The 19,987-nt window shown below is 40.7% G+C and overlaps 1 protein-coding gene across 8 annotated transcripts in view; it reads left to right on the forward strand.

The window, feature by feature from the left end:
• The window catches only part of akap6 (A kinase (PRKA) anchor protein 6), a 225,277-nt gene that overhangs the window by 35,158 nt on the left and 170,132 nt on the right, over positions 1-19,987 (forward strand). For all 8 annotated transcript variants that reach the window (XR_006374663.1, XM_044167634.1, XM_044167639.1 and 5 more), the window contains 2 exons: positions 1,583-1,893; positions 3,014-3,185. Coding sequence is in view for 7 of the 8 variants with exons in the window: in XM_044167634.1 (XP_044023569.1) it covers positions 1,649-1,893; positions 3,014-3,185 (417 nt within the window). In the remaining variant the exon portion in view is untranslated. The remainder of the gene's footprint in view (positions 1-1,582; positions 1,894-3,013; positions 3,186-19,987) is intronic.

Below are 19,987 nucleotides of genomic sequence, written 5' to 3' on the forward strand. Positions count from 1 at the left end.
CCATCTAAACTTGGCATACTTTTCAGAATCACTGAATGTACCATAATTTTGTTGGCTGTCCATGTTATCGCTTTATTTGTTGCTCTGACATCTTATCTGCTTTTAATGACACCATAACAAGCTTAAAAGCTAAAGCGAAATGGTCACAGTCAGCATTGTTTTTGAGCAGTAACATCCACGTTCGTACAACTAGCTTAGCTTTCAGCATCACAGATATACTGTAGCCAGTATGCTTCCGTTCTACACCCATTTTCACTACTGATGGAGTACTCCATCAATTTAGCTTTGCACTCCTACAACATTGTCGGAATTATGATGGACAGTTTAAAAAAAAACAACTTATCAAAATTGATTCAGGAGAACCACAGATAATTTTTACCCAAACGCAATTTGACCGCCGTCAGTTTGGACGGAGATTTGGTTGTGTTATGCTAATAGCGGCTAATGTAGCCTGGAGCCTCTAGCCTGCCTCTACATGCCTCAAGCATGTAGCCAAGTCTTCAGGGGTAACCTTAGTACTAGCCCACTTTCATAACTTTAATTTACAATGAGCTTCAAAGTGAAGCATTACTTTCCTAAAGGTGTGTTCAGACTGAATACAAAGGGAATTTTAGAGGTGGCGTGATTGCATATAAAGGTACAAACTGAGGCGAAGAGCTATCCACATCTCATCAGATTTTTAACTTTTTTTTTTTACTATTTAACTTTATTTCTAAAGGTCGCAAGCTAAACCCAAATGGATTCAATGAGGTATTTGATACTGCATTCACATTCAATAAAATGCTATTGAACTCCAACCCTAATTATAACCAAATTACTGCAGTTCCTATATACTGTATAGGAAAACCGTTAATCTCAGGGGTGGCGGTTCAATCCCTGGCTTCTACTGTCCACATGTCCACAAGTGTCCTTGACCAAGACACTGAATCCCAAATTTCTCCTGATGGTCGGGCCAGCGCGTTGCATGGTAGCTCTGCAGTGAGAGAGTGTGGGAATGGGTGAAAGAAAGACAGAATTATCCTCTTAATTTCATCAATTGGTCCTCATAAATATAGAAGTATAGGAACACACACACACACCACAAAGATGCACACATGGCAAGTTTTTATGCTGAAATACTGATCAGTAAAATCAGTGTTCTGTGCAGTCAGGTGAAACTTTGATTGTTGTACTGAATCAGAGTCTTTTATTGGCCTTGAACAGCCAATCACCGTGACTTTCTTTGCCTTCTATTTTCTAACCTCTTATACATTAATTATTTGTTCCTTCGTTCTTTCCTTTCTTTCCTCATTTCCAGTAATTCGTTTTTTCCATCTGTCCTTCCCTCCTTATTTCCTCCTTTCCTTTCTCATTATGTTTTTTGTTCCTTTCCTTCTTCATTCCCTCAATTTATTATTCCTCTATTACTTTGCTCAACCTACCCTTTTTCATAACCTTCCTCTTTCCTTTCTTCCCTGTCCTTTTGAAGTTATTTACCCCCTCCCTTTCTTCCTGCCCTCATTCTTGTTTTGTTTCCTAATTTCTTCCTTCTCAGAATCATATTTTGATTGATTTCTCTCTCTCTTTTGCTCTCTCTCTCCAGTTTACTCCAATGAGGCTCGTCCACCCACATTAGGAATCCTGTACTTCTCGCTCCCTCTCTGACACTATGAGCATCGTAGCTCTCTCACCCGTGGCCCCTGAGCCGCCGTCCCCGATGGTCACCTCCATCACCCCCGTCACCCCGACCCTGGACCCTGACACCTCCACCTCCCCCACCGCTGTCTCCACCGATCCTCTCAGCCTGGACGTGGAGCATCAGTCCCAGGACGGGGCCTCCTCGCCCAGCTCCGGCCCCAGTCGAGGCAGCCTCACTGGGGGAGGACCTCACCTGGGGCGAGACCCTTCCCAGAGGTAACAAATCATCCATGATGATGACAACAAGTTATCTTTTGAGTTCTATGTTTTTTAATTTGTCAAATAGTCTAAGACAGTTGTTCCTAAATTGGGGGTCAAGACCCCCTAAGGGGTTGTAAAGTAAATCTGAGGGTTTGTTAGATGATTAAAATGATAGGAATATGATTTTAAAAAAGCTGATTTCTGCTGTACAAATGATGTTTCATTTTCCCTGAACTTCTGAATTTCTAATCTTAGCTTTTATATTATGAAATACTGGATAGTTTTACCACTTTGGGCCTCAACAATTCAGATTAAACAATCTGAGAAGGGAACATCCATCTTGGTTGCAGACCACTGGTTTAACACATCAGATCAAATTCTGTTGGTTTAGGTCTGGGAAAAGTCTTAAACCTTTTTACTAGGGCTCCTGTTCTAGCTTTTGTTGGACTTGTAAAACTAAACATATGCAAAAAAAGAAAAAGGCTTTGAAAAGTAGTGTGACCCTCCACTTTCAGATCCACTTACAGCGTCATTAATGGATTTCTTTGCTACTACAAGCTGACAAACACACAGACCTGAGATATTATCACCTCATAAACTTCTTATGGCTAATGTTTTTGCAAAATTAGCTAAATTTACACACCCAGCAGACACAAAGCAACATTATCATCCCATTGGAGTGGTGCTGATGAATTTAAGCCCAATATTCACTCTCCTTTTAGCTCTGGTTTGGTCTCCACTAACTCCAGGGAAAATATCTGGCTCTTTAGCTGCTAGATGTTCCACTTACTTCACCAGCTAGTCTCTAACTGTGTCTGTCTGCTGTTTGGTGCTGGGCAGGTAGTGTACAGAGGGTTTATCAGAGCTTGTTTGATGAAAACAGCTGCCTTGATAAGAGTGCTGAGACTGGACAGTAAAGATGTGGGCAGTAAAACCAAACAATTAGCTAAAAAGAGGCTAAAACTGTCAGTAGAGCTTAGGGGAACTGCAGAGAGGTGATCATTTTCTTTGGGTTTGTCACTTGCGAGCAACCCCTTGACATTACATGTAGTCATCGACCCATTAATACAAAAGTACTGAGTAGTGCAGCTTTAAGTCTTTACATCTATCTTATGTGCAGTATGTGTTGTTTCAGGTCAAAGAAACCTCCGCCGCTCCACACTGGAGCCGACTGGAAGGTCGTCCTCCATCTACCAGAGATTGAGACGTGGCTGAGAGTGACCAGCGACAGAGTCACACAGCTCACACACTCTGTGGGACAAGACAGCGACAACAGACACGTGGACGTCCACCTGGTGCAGCTCAAGGTAGATACGGACACTTCTTTGTTGTTATTTGGGCAACTGTTACTTCCCCAGAGCCATCCCACAATGCAGTGCGCACACATATCATCGTCCACTCTTTACTAATCAGATTTGTTTACCTAAGCACTGTTGATAGAAACAAAGTCTGTTAGATCTTGATGCTGGAAAGACAAAACGTCCATCACCTAGTAGCTAGTAGCTTTTTTTTTTTGAAGTGTCAGCAACAACTGCTTACCTTTTTAGGCAGGTCATTGATGGGTCTCCCTGCTGTCTTGATGACTTCCAGGCCTCTCCCGGTGCAAATTCGTGCTGATTATCCTGTACTACAGTTGTTGACATTATTGTTCTGGGCCCTGCATAAATAACCTTCAAAGCTTGTAAAGCTTGCCGTCCCACTAAACAGGAGACCAAAAGCTTCAAACGCAGTCACAGAGATGAGATTAAAGTGTAATTGCAGGAGAGAAACACAGCACGTTTCAGACACGAATGCCCAAAATTGGATCTTTCTAAATCTCCAAACGCTTGAAACAGTTGCCAGTGAATGGTAAACCCAGAGTCAAAGCTTCTCAACCTTCTTGGGGATCCAAATAGGACCTTAATCGACTTGGAATTGACTTAATATGGTCTGAACTCGAGTTCTGAATGAAAGGAAATTTCGATCTCTGCAGCAGAGCCGGCAGGTCGACTCTGATGGTTTTCTCCTCCAGCAGCTTCTCTTTGTGACCCTTGTGTGTCCGAAGTCAGTGGAATATTTCTAACATACATGCAAACATGTATTGATGCCTCTCAGCAGCTTCGTGTTAAATTCATGAAGACAGCAGAACATCAGTCGATTCAACTGTCTGACCTCGGGCGGTAAATTACCCACAATGCCCTTCCTCTCTCCACAGCCTTGGTGTTATGTAATAACACCACGCAGGTGACCGTTCATTTTTTTTATGTAACTCCAGATAGTGTGCAGCCTTCAAGACCCAAAGCAGTACATTTTTGATTCTTCATCATCCAACTTCACCTCGAGTGGATTTTATATAAGAGGAGGAAAAAAAAGCTTGATGAGTTTTCACTCTGATTAGTCTTAGTCTGGTTCATGGACAGAGCAGTTCATGTTTGATTCACTCCGTCTGTGAAGAATTTAAATCCCTTAAAACCTGAGCGTCTTTTTTAGCCTTTGAAGTAGAATTGCCCCTGAAATACAATCATTAAACTGGTATTATTGATGGGCTTTAGCACTGGGTTTGACTGGTTTCTGTGTCCACAGGAGCAGGACAGACACCTGAATGCCCCTGATTTTTTATGGTTTAATTCACCGTGTACACTTCTGTATGAAGCGAAGACTTAAAAATGTGTTCAGTTTGGGCAGATATTGAAACTGATACCAATAGTTAATTGATATATTTACATTCCTCACATTTTGTAATGTGTTTGCACAATAATATATGTGAATATCTTAACCTCTGAAATTAATTTTCTACTTAAATTTCCCACTTTTTTGTTTTTTATATTTAGAATTTAGAAAAACTTTATTGCATAAATATTCTCTATCTGCTTGCCAACACTTCATTTAAGCTGTATGGGTACACTTTAATATTAAGTTAAATATTAAAGGTCCAGTGTGTAGGGTTTAGTTGCATCTAGCGTTATAATTGCAGTTTGCAACCATTTGAATACCGCATGTAGGAAAAACTATGTGGCCATGAAACCCCTGAAAAACGCGAACGCCCCTATTTAGAGCCAGTGATTGGTTTGTCCATTCTGGGCTACCGTAGAAACATGGCGGTGCAACATGGCGACCTCTGTGGAAGGGGACCCCTCCCTCTGTAGATAAAAACGGCTTATTCTAAGGTAACGAAAACACAAGGATTCTTGTTTTCAGGTGATTATACACTAACGAAAACATATTTATACAAGTAAATATTATATTATTATAATATTATATTCCATTTCTGCCAACAGCTCCTCCTAAATGTGACACACCGGACCTTTAAAACAAGATGCCATGTTATTTTACTGCAACCATTTTACCCAAAAGCCAGTCTGAAATTCATGTTATCTCTGGAAACTTGGTAACATGGATGACCATTGTTCAGTTTCATGTCTTCATTCACTCATTTCCTCTTCTGTCAAAATAATTCTTCACCCTTCCTCAGCACAGTTTATGCTCACCGAGGAACTATTAGCAATAAATCTTATGCTGCATTAAATTGCTGGTCGAAAAAATCTGACATCTGGGACTTCCAAATCAGCTGCTGAACAGTGTCGTGTTCACATGCTGTTACTATGCAAGTCATAATCAAACATACACCACCACAGAAGCTGCAGCCTCTGTCATCAGTTCCTCCATACATTCATTCACTGATAAAGACGCAGTTTTATTCTGTTGAGATTCAGTCTACATGGAGGATCTTTTATTGATGAGTGTGTATTTTTAACTACAGTGACTCAGATGTTTCCTCTTCATCAGGCTGCTGCTGCTCGCAGTGTTTCTTTAGTGTGTCGTAGGAGATATCTCCCCTCCCCTCCCCTCCTCTCCTCTACTCTTTCTTGTTTTTCCTCTCCTCTCTGCTGTTTTTAGCTCTCCTCTCTTCTCTGCAACACTTTGCTCTGTGTGTGTGTGTGTGTGTGTGTGTGTGTGTTCTCAGAATAAAACATGGCAGCAGCAGTTGTGTATCCAGTAACAGCTCCAGACACTTAGACCAGGAGTCACACTGATGCGAAAGTGGGGAGAAAGTAGAGTGTGTGTGTGTGTGTGTGTGTGTGTGTGTGTGTGTGTGTGTGTGTGTGTGAGAACGAAAGAGAGAGAGAGAGAGGATGTTTTCTATTTCCTGTCGGAGATCACTGTCTGCAGCTGAGTCACCTGCTGCCATGAGCAGGCACAGAATTTCATACGTGTGTTGCCTCTTTTAGCCCTTTCCCACTGCGCAAACTTTTCCAGGAAGCCAGAAAGCTTCTCTGGAAGCCAGAAACCCGAAGCCTTACCTGTGTTTCACCTGGAAGAACCAGTATTTAGTCTCGCTGTCGCAGTCCTTTCATAAAGTCCCTACTCTTTCGGGGCGGAGTTTGCAGTCCTGAATGGCTGATCAAACACAAATTTCAGGCTGCGACAACTTGTTAACAGCTTCAGTCACATGGTAAACAAGCACTGGTTACAGCTAGAATCTGAGAGAGAGCACATCTCCTCAGCATTACAAATCACATGTTGTTTTTTCCTCGTGTGAAAATCGCTTGTCAATGTCGACTTTTTAAAATCCGTTGTTTGTCTAATTTGCCTCATCTTTGTTTGGTTTTCAGCTGCAATAGAAACAGTGATGCACAAAAGGGTGTTTTAGTTCCTGAGTTTAGTTCTTGGGTCTCCTTAGTACAGTTTAGTCGAAAAGCGTTGTTTATTTGACGGCAAATTCATCTTACTTCACCTTAAAGTGTCTCTTGGGTATCAGACACTCACTTTCTGTAGACTTGAGAGGTAGCTTTAAAAAGTTTATTTGCCAGTGAGAGAGTGAGGACAGAGGTTAAAATACAATAATCGCCCAAAATTCATGTCATCCGCCAGGTTTACTATTTTCTGGTCACTGAAACTCTGGCATGTTTTTTTTTTTTTTTTTTACTTGAAGTTGTTTGAAGTTGTAGTTGAAGTAAATTGATGTTTGTCATCGTTGGTACATTGATGCATTGGTCTCATATCTGTCAGTGACATTTACTCAGTCTAGCAGGATCATTGGTGTCATTTGAGTGGACTTTAGGGAACGTTTGTTCATTGACATTCACCTTCAGAGGAAAGACACAGACACAAAAACATGTTGTACTGTACTGAGGACCCTCATTGACATAATACCTTATCCTGCTCCTGATCCTAATCTTTACCTAGTCCTTAGTCTAATCTTAACTCTCAAACCAAGGCTTTACCTCAAAGAAGTGAGAAACAGACTTTTACTTCTGTCTTTGGTCCTCACAAAGACAAAGAGTTAAGGAACACACACACACAAGCGCTGTCAGTCTGACAGCATCAGTACCTGTTTGTTTTCAGATTACACACACACACACACACACACACACACACAGAGTTTTATCTATGTGTGTGTGGAGTGTGTGTGTGTGTAGTCATGGGATGTGCTGGATCACAGCCTGGTTCTGGGAAGTGACGAAATCAGACTCATAGTGACGACTGTGTGTGTGTGTGTGTGTGTGTGAGACAGTTACAACTACAGCTTTGTAGTGTGGGTGACTGATGTCATTCCGACTCTGTGTGTGTCCTTATGTGTATGTGTCTATGTGTATTTAATCCATTTATCAGCCACTGATGGTTCTGTTTCTTGATTCCTCACCAGAGCCAGAATTCTTTTTCTCAACATTTTGTTTTTCTGAATTTCATGAAAAATGTACTCTTTTTAAAGAGTAACTTAACACCAGGCGTTTTGCTGCAGTCCTGGAGTCCTCCTGTACATCACTGAAGCAGGAGGTCAGCAAAAACAAGATTTTCAGGGGGGTCTTTAAGTAGCAGATCACCTGGTTGCCCCCTCTGGTGGTGAGAACACCTCAGAATTTGCTACAACTACTAGAAAGTGAAAGAAAATGGAGAGGAAAGTCAAACAAATAGTAAAAATAAGTGGTGCAAATAGTATTTTTATAACCCAATTTTAACCCAGATTTTTTTTTTTATATTTAGGATAAATGTAACCCAGTCCTGTAATATATTTTTAAATAATAAAAACAATAATAAAGATTCATATTTTTACTTATTTGAGGTTGAATTAACACTGAAGCTTAAATTGTAAATTTTACTCTCTCAGTATGTACTGAACTCTGATCCGTAGACATTTAAATGACAAGAAACTTTATCCATAATCAAGTCTTTGCCAGTGTTGTCATGACAATAATCAAATCTATCTGTCATCTTTTGAGATTTGGCAGCTTGTCAGAGCAGCGTCAGCAGACAAAGAGGACAATAAGACACAACTAAGAAAAGACAAAAAGCTTGATGAAAATTTGTGGTGAGTCCAGTCAGAGCTGGAAGGCAAAAACACAAACAGAAACAGATGTGACGCCTCTGTCAGGTCACGTTGGTGTCAGATCTGAGCTGCAGTTCAATCGCAATCAATCAGTGAGCAGCAGCTTTCTGTGAATGAAACGGTAAATCCAAACGATGCATAAACAATTTGTCACTTTAACAAACCGTCATTTCAGGTTTCCCCTTTAATCTGTTGCTGTTACAGGAAAGTTAAGTGTGTTAAAAATGTCGTTGAAGGATGAAAATATTCAGAAAAAGAAAAAAAACAGTTTAATATATAAACACAACAGATTCATTTTGTTCCTTGAGTTTTTGGATCCCATGCCCTCTGTTGTTGACTTGATTTTCCCCATTTGCACTTTATAAAACAAGAGGACACGTTCAACAGACTCTGAAATGTTTTGACATATTACATATTCAAAATTTAAAAAAGTTTTACCGCATGAATAATCCTCACTACAGCAGTGACGACCAGAACAGGCGGGTGCTGTCTGAGCATCTTTATGATCGCTGAAGGACAGAGAACTCATTCTCTGGTTGGCTGCTCCATCTAGTGGTGAATCGTCTGTATTACAACAAAGTGGAGAAACATTTCACTGTCAGAAAAACCGAACATTCACTGGCCCCCCATTATCAGAATCAGAATCAGAAATACTTTATTGATCCCCGAAGGGAAACTCTTTGTTACAGCAGCTCGTCTTTCCGTCAGTGCACACAGGAGAAAGTACTAGCAAAAAATATATAATACAATACACTATAAAAACTATAAAAAACAGGTCAGAAAATAAATTAAGTACCAAGTGGGTATAAGTATAAAATAAGTGTGAAGTACCTAGTGGGTTTACCGGTTGATGATGATAATACGGTATAAATGCAATGTAATAATATAAGTAATATAAGTAGTATTGCAGCAGCAGTAATGGAAGTATGAATAATAAATAGGAAAAAAAACAAAAAAACAAACAAAAAAAACAACTAAATATTGCACATGAGTATTACACGGATATTGTACAGTTATTCAAGTATTGCAGAGATGTAATGATCAATGTCCAGTTTAGTGACTTCGGGTCATACAGACTGACACTTAGAGGGAGGAGTTAAAGAGTCTGATGGCCACAGGCAGGAATGACTTCCTGTGGCGCTCTGTGGTGCATTGTGGGGGGATGAGTCTTCCGCTGAAGGTGCTCCTTTGTTTGACCAGCTTTACAAGTCTGAAGGTGTAGGGAATCATCATTTAAAGGAAAGCCCTTTGAACACACTTGTTCAGTGTTTTATTTATTTTGTCCACATATACAGTAGACTTAATAATGTGCGGCATTAGCATAGTGTTAGAAAAATATACTCTAGCTAAAGGATTGCAACAAGAACTACATAATATCATAATGTACATTAACATGATCAAAACCAATACCTGATGTGAGATGTTGTGTCAATTTGGCCATTTGGTTCATAGTTTTCCATTTCTTCAATTGTTCTCCCCAATTTGCAGCACAGACTGGTTGGTGTCCACATATCTTTACCATGGCCATGGAAAATACTGGCTGCTGATTGGCTGACCGGCTGAAACTGCCTGCATGGCTCCATCAAAAAAGAAAGATATACACTTACCAATACTTAGAAAGCAAACTAATAACATGTTGTACCTCATTTATTTGACCCAGAAATGTATGAATGAAAATGCGTTACGAGAGTGCGTCTAACCGCCCGGTACTTCTAGCCCGAGTTGGCAGATATGGTTGGTGAGCACAGGTTTTACTTTCAGCACATAATTCGTTTTAATGAAACTAGATACAGTCTTTTGTGTGGTGGTACCAAGCAGAGCCAGGCTAGCTGTGACAGTCTTTACGCTAAGCTAGGCTCTGTGCTCCAGTTCTGTTCAGACATGACTTTCATGTTCACATAATTCACATAAATGTTGAACTGGCCTTTTGTCTTATGTTGTGAAATGAAGCTTCATGTTGTTGTTAAAGGCCGGAGACCAGTCTGACCTGGTCTTTGTACGTTGCTACAGTTATAGCCACAAATGCTACATGTCAGACCTGTCTATGGACAGTGTAGCATAGCTAATGGCTAAAGTTGTTTCTATGAACAGTTCAGCTGAGCAGTTTGTTTGGAGGCCTGTAAATGATTGTGTTTTATAATGAAGATCTTTAGTATCATCAGCAGCTGATGTCTGTGTTTAGATAATGAGCTCCTTCAGGCCCATCAGACCTGGACTCGCCCTGATGCGGCTCGTAGCTGCACACTGAGTGTCTGACTGGATGTTACCTCGACACAGAGCATCCTGGTCAAATTGGGCCTGAGCTTTATTTGACTTAATTACGGGCGTGGCGGTCGGCGGGCGTCAGGCTCAGCGGCAGCGCGAGAGATGGAAGCGGACAGATCGCCAGACTGCTGTTTGAAATTGGATTCACGCCTCTGGTGATCTCTCTGCTTCTTCATCCTGTCCTCGCTGCTCTTTTCTCGCTTTCTTTCTTTCTTTCTTTTATCCTCTCCTTCATTTCTTCTCTCTCTGTGTCCCTCTCTTCTTCTCTCTGTCATATTTATAATGCGTTTGCCTGCAGGGCATTTTTCTATAACCTGACCTTGCCACAGAGCGACTGTTGGACATGATTATAGTGATGCAACCACTATTTGTGTGTGTGTGTGTGTGTGTGTGTGTGTGTGTTGCCTCTCAGCCATTCTTGGGCGGTGCGTAACAGCTGCATGGAGAATGTTCTGGGCTGCTCTGAGAGGGAGAGGCTGCTGTTGAACACACACTCTAACACACACACACACACACACACAAACATATGTGCACACACACACACGTTTGATCAGTAGACACAGATGCAGCAGTCATCGGAGATTTTCATTAAAACCACAACTATAAAATATATATAAAACTTTAAAAACAAAAACACGGAGGTCGTTGTTATCGATGCAGCTCGCTTAGTTTACGTCATGTTCTGTGTGTTTTGCAACACATTCTGTACATCATCTTAGTAAAGTATTTTAGTTTATAGTCTAATCTCCATTTAATCTCCGTTGTTGTTGCTCAGAGTTGCTGTGGTGTCACCTGACAACAAACCCCCTCTGCCCCATAGACTTTGAGGTGATATCACACACATAATATCAGCTTTTCTAGCTCTGGGAAATTTCTACAATTATTCAACCTTTCATGGTTTAAAAATTCATAATACAGAGAGTAATAATTGCTTTGCAGTTGGAGGTGTCTCATTTAAAACAGCGATCTATGTGAAAAAGCTTTTTAGCCCACAGGGGATTTTTTTGTTCCAGTACCAGTTACATGGTTGGCTACTGGGACAAACTGGCAGCAAGGAATGACTAGTGGTGCCATATTCAGCTCTCTTAATACATGCATGCTATCACTGCTCCTACTCACTGTCCAGATCTTCTTCCTTTGTTTTAAACTGAAATCAGTTGGTAATAAACAGGAGCGTGATTTATGACCTTCACGGATTTTCAAATATTTGCACCTCCTCTGAGAAATGTGCGCTTTCTTCAAGGGGTGAATTTATCAGCTAAAACTCTGTAAATGTCGACACAGTGTGGCTGCGTGTGCATTAATCACTGTTGCATTATTAGTATTAGTAATGTAAGCAAATGAGACAATGGTCAGGATTGGCGCTTGTGTTTATCTGATTAAGACCAGTTAACCCAAAAACTTAGTTTCTTCTTTTACTTCTGCAGTCAAAAAGCTTTTTCCTCTTCTTTCTGGAAGACAGTAAATATGCTGGAAGTGATTTAACCAATTTGCCCTTCACTCTTTTGACTATCTGCCTGCTAAACCTCAGAAAACGTCAGATCTGTTTTCTCCGAATGAACAGTGCCCTCTTTCTGATTTGTGCCACAAGGCAATCCAGCTGTTTCCCTCCAAATCTGACCTTGTAAATCACATTTAAAGTTATAAAAAAGAAGTTTATGTTAAAATCATGCAGCTAAAGGTGATCTGTGTGTCCCTGATTCAAACCAACAGAGCTTTATTTAAAAACAGTCCAGAAGCCTGCTGTCTCCCAGCTGTCGTGATATTTCTGTCTGCTGATGTCACTGTCGCCGCTATGCCAGGAATTCTGGGAACGGCTCTCAACATGGAGCGATAGATGTTCATGTGAGGGGGGAAGGAGGAGGCAAGGAGAGTAGGAAGAGAGAGTCGCTGGTTCACTAAGTTCAGCTGATCTTTTCAACTCACTCACAGTCAAATACGATCACTGTCAGCTAAGACCCCTGCATCTCCAAAACCTCCATTCTGCAGGAAGGCAGGTAGTGAACTGCGGAGTGTTAAAGATTAATGGTCAGCACATACATACAAACAGTATCAAGCTATAAACCTGGACTTGAAAGCAAAACTCTCAAGTTTTGATCTGGTAAAATTTCAGAACAATGAAAAAAACATCTGACAGGCTGACTTTCACACTTATTTTCATTTAATTATGAGGCCTATAGACAGCCAACTTGTGATCTGATGTGAGACTCAAAAAGACAGTCAGAGCGGCAGCACAGAGCCCGCAGATTTGAATTCAGACAAACTGGATTGTGATTTTTTTTTTTATTTTTTTTTTTTTTTACAGTTGACTGAGCAAATCTTCATCCTTTGATGAGGATGAGATTGTTTTATTGCGGTGTTTCGATTTGGATTGCTTTGAGGCACATTACCTGCAGCAGCTGACTGAGTCCTCTGGACTTCCTCTAACTTCTCTCAGACTTAGCAGCTGCTTATAGAGCTAAAGTGCTCTGTAAATTACTCTCAGACCACTTAGGAGTCCCAAAGTTAGGACTGACGCGCCCCTTATTTTTAGGAATTCCTCCTAACTCAGCCAGTTAGGAGCTACCTTTAGCCTGAGGATGTTTTGTGAATACGATCTCTGTGTTTTTTTGGGTAAGTCTTGTCACATGCCAGATTTTAAACAGAATGAATAAAACAGCTGAACTCAAAGGGAAAGAGTATCTCTGTTTTCAGGCTTTGACACTTTACAATTGGACATTTATTATTATTTTAATGATGAAACATATTTTCTTTCCAGGAAATAGCTTTAACCTTCACTTCTCGCACTTCTCTCTGTCCTTCCCCCTCCTCACTACTGTCACAACTGGCAGCTGTTGCATTGCTGACGAAGAATGTGTGTGTATATGTGTGTGTGTGTGTGTGTGTGTGTGTGTGTGTGTGTGTGAGGGAGGCAGAGAGTGAAAGAGTTGGTGCTCTGTGGGTTTCTCTGTGTGAAAGGAAAAAGCACATACAAGACGTTGACAGTGAGGACAGTGTTTGTTGTTTTGGTTAAGGTTAGAGCAAAGCCAGGTAACGTGTGATGTCCATGAGGTTCCTCAGAAGTAAAAAGTAGAGTACAAATACATATATATGTACAAATATGTGTGTGTGTTTACAATACAACTTTATTGTCTTTAAATTAATAAATAATTTGTCGTTATTCAGCCGTGGAACACTAGAGACAATGATATCATGTAAAAAAACATACTGTATAAGCTTGTTTCCGTTGCTTTGTGTGTATGAGGCCCTGATCACACTCATGCAGTAAATTTGCTGACTTGTTTATGTGTTGAAAGGCTTGAGTTCATATCAGCATTTTAAAATAATTGTATGAAACTTTGTCGTCCACACTATAACCTCAAAGCGATAGAAAAACAAAACTTCTTCTTCCTCGTCGTTTAGTCTCAATTTGTTGTTCAATCACAAAGATGATGTTGTCATGATGACTGCACCAGTATAAAACAATATCAAATCGCTGTTTTTCAGACACGTAACATTGCTGGCTTCATCTTTCTGTGAAAGTGATGTCTTTTTGTCCTTCAGACAGAGGTGTCTTTTACGTTAATGTTCCTTACGGCTTCATTCAGACACGACAGGACAATTACAGAAGGATCGTACACAAGCATTGTGTAACAGGACGTTAAGATGTGACTCTTGTTTAATCCCTGTATGCTCACATCATGTCATTTATTCACGCACGCAGTTGGAATATATGAATGAAACTTATTACTGTGGTTGTTCGAGGGTTTTTAAAAAATCTTCTGCCCTGCTCAGACCTTGAGGGGAAAATTGTTTTTCTAGAAACTCCTCAACAACTTAAAAGTGGCTCTTTCATAGTGTTTCATAGTTTATGTGACTGTTTTTATTTTCTTTGTGCAAAAGAAATGATGATTGATGTTGGAAGGCGGTACAAGATGCACATTTAATCTCTCTCTCTCTGCATGTTTAACCTTGTACATTCATCTGACGCCATTCAATTCAGACTTACTAGGTCTGACCTAGTAACATTGCTGCTGTGACTTTTATGTAAAAGTGACTCGGACACTTATTCAGACATGAGTCCGACGTGTTAAATCACCATGAGATTAAAGTAAAGGGGTGCTTGTCTGAAAGGGGCAGTTGGATTGGTGATCAACAGTCACGGGTCTGCATCTTCAGAAAGTTGTCGGTGCAAAATGCAGGATTGATGGAAAGAGACAAATCTTTTTCAAATGAATCTGTGTGCGTGCACAATACCTGGATGTGTAAAATGTGTTTTAAACAATCTATGAATGTGTGTGTGCGTCTGGGAGAGAGAGAGAGCGAAAGGGGAGAGAGGGAAAGTGTGTGTGTGTTTTAAGTGGTAAGAATGACACCCAGAGTATACAGCTACAGTGTCTGTGTGTATGTGTGTTGAGGGGGGTGGGTGAGGTTGGTCCTAAAATAACCTCCCCAACTGTTGTCACCCCTCCTCTCCCCAACACCAACACCCCCACTCAAGAAGCAGGTCACCACCACACACACACACACACACACACACACCCCTGGCGTGTCAGTCGGTCACCATTTCCCACATGGGAGCAGCAGTGTGTTTGGAGCTTTGGACAGAAAAACCACACGCTGCTTCAAGTGCAGACAAACTTTAACTTTCAGACTCTTTTTTTATTGAATTACCATTTGAAAAACATTTTTGAACACCAAGGATTCAGATTTGTGTATTTGGAAATAGTTGAAACGGTGTGAAAAGGTAAGAAACGCAGCTTTTTTCCCCTGACCTCTGACCTCCTCGGTGTTAGAATTTTGTTTAAGTTCACTCTCACCTAAATAAAGAAAGTAAAAATCAAAGGGTGATTGATGACCCTGCTGCATAAACAAAGTTTGGTTAAGTTTTTGAATGCAGTTTTGATCTATTATCAAATTTCAAGTTGTTTCCAAGCTGTCATATGATGGCTATTTGGAAATGAAAACAGAAATATCAAAGTTTCAGAAAGCTTCCTGCTACTGAAATCGGATGAAAAGTCGACAGTGTTTTTTTGCTGCAGTTTAACTTCAATCTAATATGAACAGGAAGTTTGTGGCGGGACAGTGGAGGATGTTTTTAGGAGGTCCAAGATTTAAAAAGGCTTTACACAAAATGATGTTTGTCACAAAATTGAGTGATTTAAATATTGGATTAGAGAAATCAGAATTTTCCAATGCTTAAGTCACAAAGCGCTTTGAGAGTGTTTTGCTTCTGTAGTTTGGCTTCCAGTAGCAATGGGAAAATTAAGGTGGGATATGCTTTATAGTCAGAAATGTACATTTTAAAGCAGATGACATTTTATTGCAAATACGCTTTAGAAAAGCAACTGCTGAACCATGTTCACCTCACTGTGGGAGCTTTATTTAAAATCTGTGATCATCTTTTTCTGTAGAGTTGCATTTGATAAATCTTTAACCCCCCCAAATGTACAGTTTTCCAACATGCAAAGGTTATGTTTTTGTTTTGTTTTTTTACACAAAAATCAAGTAATTTGTAGTTTTACTGTGAGTTTAAACAGAGGAGTGTCACAAAATGTACAGTGAGTAAGACCAGAGGATTGTAATGAACATATGACCATGTAAATAACCAAAGAAGAAGAGACAGGAACACTACCAGCTCCTCCTTCCTGATAATTTCCCTCCAGTTTTGCCAGGATTTGAACCAGTCTGGGGTTCAAAGGTCAAAAGGGTAAAATCACAGCGGCTCAGAGCTAATTATGTTTTGACAATATTATAAATCTTTTCATGCCCTTTAATTTTGAAAACAAGACTAAATAGAGTCAAACTAAATGTGACTCCACTGTATGTAAGACCATCTCAGCAAAACTGGCTGTCTGCAGTATCTCTTCTTCTGTGGTATTTATATCAATAAGAACACATGGTGAAATCCTTTCTAAGCCTACGTTCTGCATCTGTCATGCAAATATGGGTGACCCTCATGCATGTTCACATGCAGTAGGTGTCTGCTAACATGCCTGTGCTCAATAGTAGTGCTGGCTATAGTTGACTTTTTTGTGTTAGTTCGGTGTTGCTCAAAGCTGCCAAACATCCTTTCCTGCTCAACAAATCAACGACAACAAAAGTATGAAAAAAATGTCAGACGTAAATTTGAGATTTGATGTGGTGTCTGGCGGCTCTGTGAACTGTGGTTATTCAGAAACTCTCTCTCTGCCTCCTTACACAGAGACCTTAATGTGGAAAGAACCATCTTTGCAGAACGCACCCACAGAGCTACAGCTTTATTTGAGGCCGGAGACTGCCTACTACTTTGTATCTGTATGTGTGAAAGCAGCGTGAGTTGCTCTTTGGTCCCTACAGGGTCCAAGTTGTTTAAATGTCCAGCAGCAGAGAAACCACTGCAGAGTTCAGACAACCCACTCAGAACATGCCAGCCGTTAACGCAACCTCAGACGGCCAAGTTTGGAGTCTTTTTGCTGAAGCTACCACTTTGAAAACATTACTGTAACAAGTCTTTGTATCGCAGCAGCGGGTCTCGGTCGACTTTGAAGCCGCTTAATTTGAATACTCCAGGGGGGAGAAGGAGCACAGAGTATTTGATCTCCAAGGTAAAACACGCTGCACTGATGGGCTGTAGTGGAGGAGTTGAAGGTTATCAGATCGAATGGGTGTGGATGAGGCCGAGCTGTCGCGGGCGGTTTGAACGCAGGCGCTCTGAAGCCCTTGATGTCGACGGTGATGAGGCTGAGCTGGGATTGGAGCTGAAGCCCGAGTCGAGTTACTTCAGATTGATTTTAGGCAATTAAAAACCCTGCTGGATGTATGGAGTCTGTGATTGACAGGTCATGTCTTCACTCTACGTGACTGGAGTACGAGAAAATGTGTGTATGTGTGAGAGATCAAAAGATCGAGTGTGTAATTATAGAAATGTGTGATTCTAAATGAGTTTCTTGTAAATGAACGTGGTGTTGTAAATGTGTACTTTCATGCACACGCACACACAAATCCAGAGTTAGCGACACACATACACTAGGGTTTATATGGACACATGCTCTGGGCAAATGAGACCTTCAAATTTAATCAACTGTCAGTCAAATCAAAAGTGAAAATGCTGGAAATGTCCCTAAAGTTCTCATTCTGAGTGTTGAACCTGTCACACGAGGGCGGCACGTTGTTTGTCACCTACCTTGTCGCCTTATTGGCCACCTGAAGGCTGTCATATGCATATTCAAAAATGCAGGTTATCCCACTTAGCTATGGACTGTCATAGCAGATGCTTCAACTAAACCGATCAGTTTCAGCACACACAGAGCAGAAACGTCTGCACCCTACTTTATCTGCTCCTACTGTTTGTGTTTCTTGATATCTGCAGACATTTGGCTAGCTAACAGTAGCTACCCAGCAGGCAGGGACAGATGGAATAAAGTAGAATCCCCACACTGTTCCCGTGACTTTACCTCTCGTAACAAGAGATAAAACCTCGTCAACGAACACAAACCAAGAGCTCAGATCAGTGTGACCATTAGATTCACAACGAGATAGCCGGATCCAGCTAGCCACCTGAAGTCAGGAGGCACCAGGAGTCCTAGTGTAACTATTCACACCACAGTTTACAGGACTGTCATGACTCAAGACAACTACTGTAGCCAGCTATCATCAACATTACTTTTTGACTGAACGTAACCTGTTTGTGCACGTTGTAATAACTTGATTTCCACAATGTAGACATGTGATTCAGTGGTAACAAGCTTTCATGCCAAAAAAGCATCAAAACGTAAAAACTAGAAACTTCTCAAACCACTCCTGCAGCACAGTCCGCTTCTCTACTGTCCGTCTGTAGACTTATGTTTGAAACTCTGACTAAAATATGGCTAAAACATGACTTCAGTCTCAGTCCTCGTGCACAAAGCTGTCAAACTAGCCTGCTGTTTCATTAGAAATGCTTGCTCATTGGCATCTGTGACAAACCCCATGTCCCATGCAACATGATGAACTAGGGGTGGGCAATATGGATAAAATCTTCTCTCAATGTATATTTAACTTTATATTGTGACATCGATACATGTTGTGATGTTAAGTTTTCAATTTATGGATAAAATAACAAAATGTGAATGTCTGTTCTTGGCTAGTGTGCTACATCTCTGAAAGTTGACAAATTCCTATAGTCTTTCGGTATATATTGTCTATACTGTCTCTCCAAACGTTGTTCGGAGCACACTGAGCGTACAGATGAACAGAGGACAAATGAATCATGCTACAGGAGTGGTTTGAAAAGTTTCTATAGAAGTTTAGTTGAACTGAATGTTTCGTTAGGACAAATATTTTTGTTGTGTTTAAGATGATTATTTATTGGTCTCAAATTAATCATTTCTTGGTTAATTAAAACCTCAACTGAAAAGAACCAAAAAATCAGGTCACACACATGCACACACACACGCACACACACACACACACACACACACACACACACACACACAGCAGGGTCTCATTAGCTCCCAGCAGCTTGACTGGACTGAAGATCTTCTAACAAATGACTTCAGATGGAAACGACAGACTTGGTGTTAATTCAATCAGACGAGCCCTCTGTTGAGTGCTGTGTGCGCGCGTGTGTGTGTGTGTGTGTGTGTCTGTATTAGCATATTAAAGCTGTTTGTGAATTATTGAAGCATCTGAAAGACACCGGTGGTGACATTTTCACCACTGTTTTAGGACGACATGACAGCGCTTTGATGACGAAACTGAGTGTGTGTCAATGTGAGTGTGTGTGTTAACTATGAGTACATTTTGTGTGGATTGAAGGACTGTCTATGTTTTGGGGATATGTAAGACTTTGTGTACATACAGTATGTGTATGTTTAACTTCACTCAAGCTTTGTGTGTGTGTGTGTGTGTGTGTGTGTATACAGTTGGTGTGTCAGTTAATCCTGGACAGTGTGTTAACTGTGAACTCCTCTAACTGCACTCCTTCCTCTCGGGGCCGTTCTTGATCTCCTGGCGGGGCGTTTTTTGATGAGGCAGAGGGTTCGGTTGTGAGATAAAAGCATTGCACACACACTTTACTCCAGATATCCTAATTGAGAAAGATGTGATGAACTCTCAATAATATCTTCAGGGACGCGGCTACACAAAAAACAGAAACATGGTCACCACATCTACCAAAAAGAACGATTCTTGTCTGGGAATATTTGGTTGTAGTGTCTGCTTTAGAGAAACAGAAACCAAAGATTAAGAATTAAGACAACATGGCCTATCTTCTTGTTTGCTCAGCTGATCACAATCCCGTTTGTTTTAGTGGTTTTGGGGCGTATTAAAACGTGGCCCTTTCACCCCTATTTGCTTGAATTAAATAGAGGCAGGATTAGTAGGAGTCAGGGTTAAATTAGTGTCTACTGTTCGGCTGGTGCAGTGGCCAGATGAAAATAGAATACATTATAGTTGCATGATTTTGCATTTTATTTCATACAGTAGCTGTTAAGGCTGTCACTTTTTCAAAAAAGTCGAGGTTGAACAAATTTTAACCAACCCGTAACGCTTTTGAGTGACTCTGAATCTTGCTGAATCATACAGCAAATAGACAGC

Source organism: Siniperca chuatsi, linkage group LG15 (genome assembly GCF_020085105.1).
Source record: "Siniperca chuatsi isolate FFG_IHB_CAS linkage group LG15, ASM2008510v1, whole genome shotgun sequence".
NCBI classification, from domain to species: Eukaryota; Metazoa; Chordata; class Actinopteri; order Centrarchiformes; family Sinipercidae; genus Siniperca; species Siniperca chuatsi.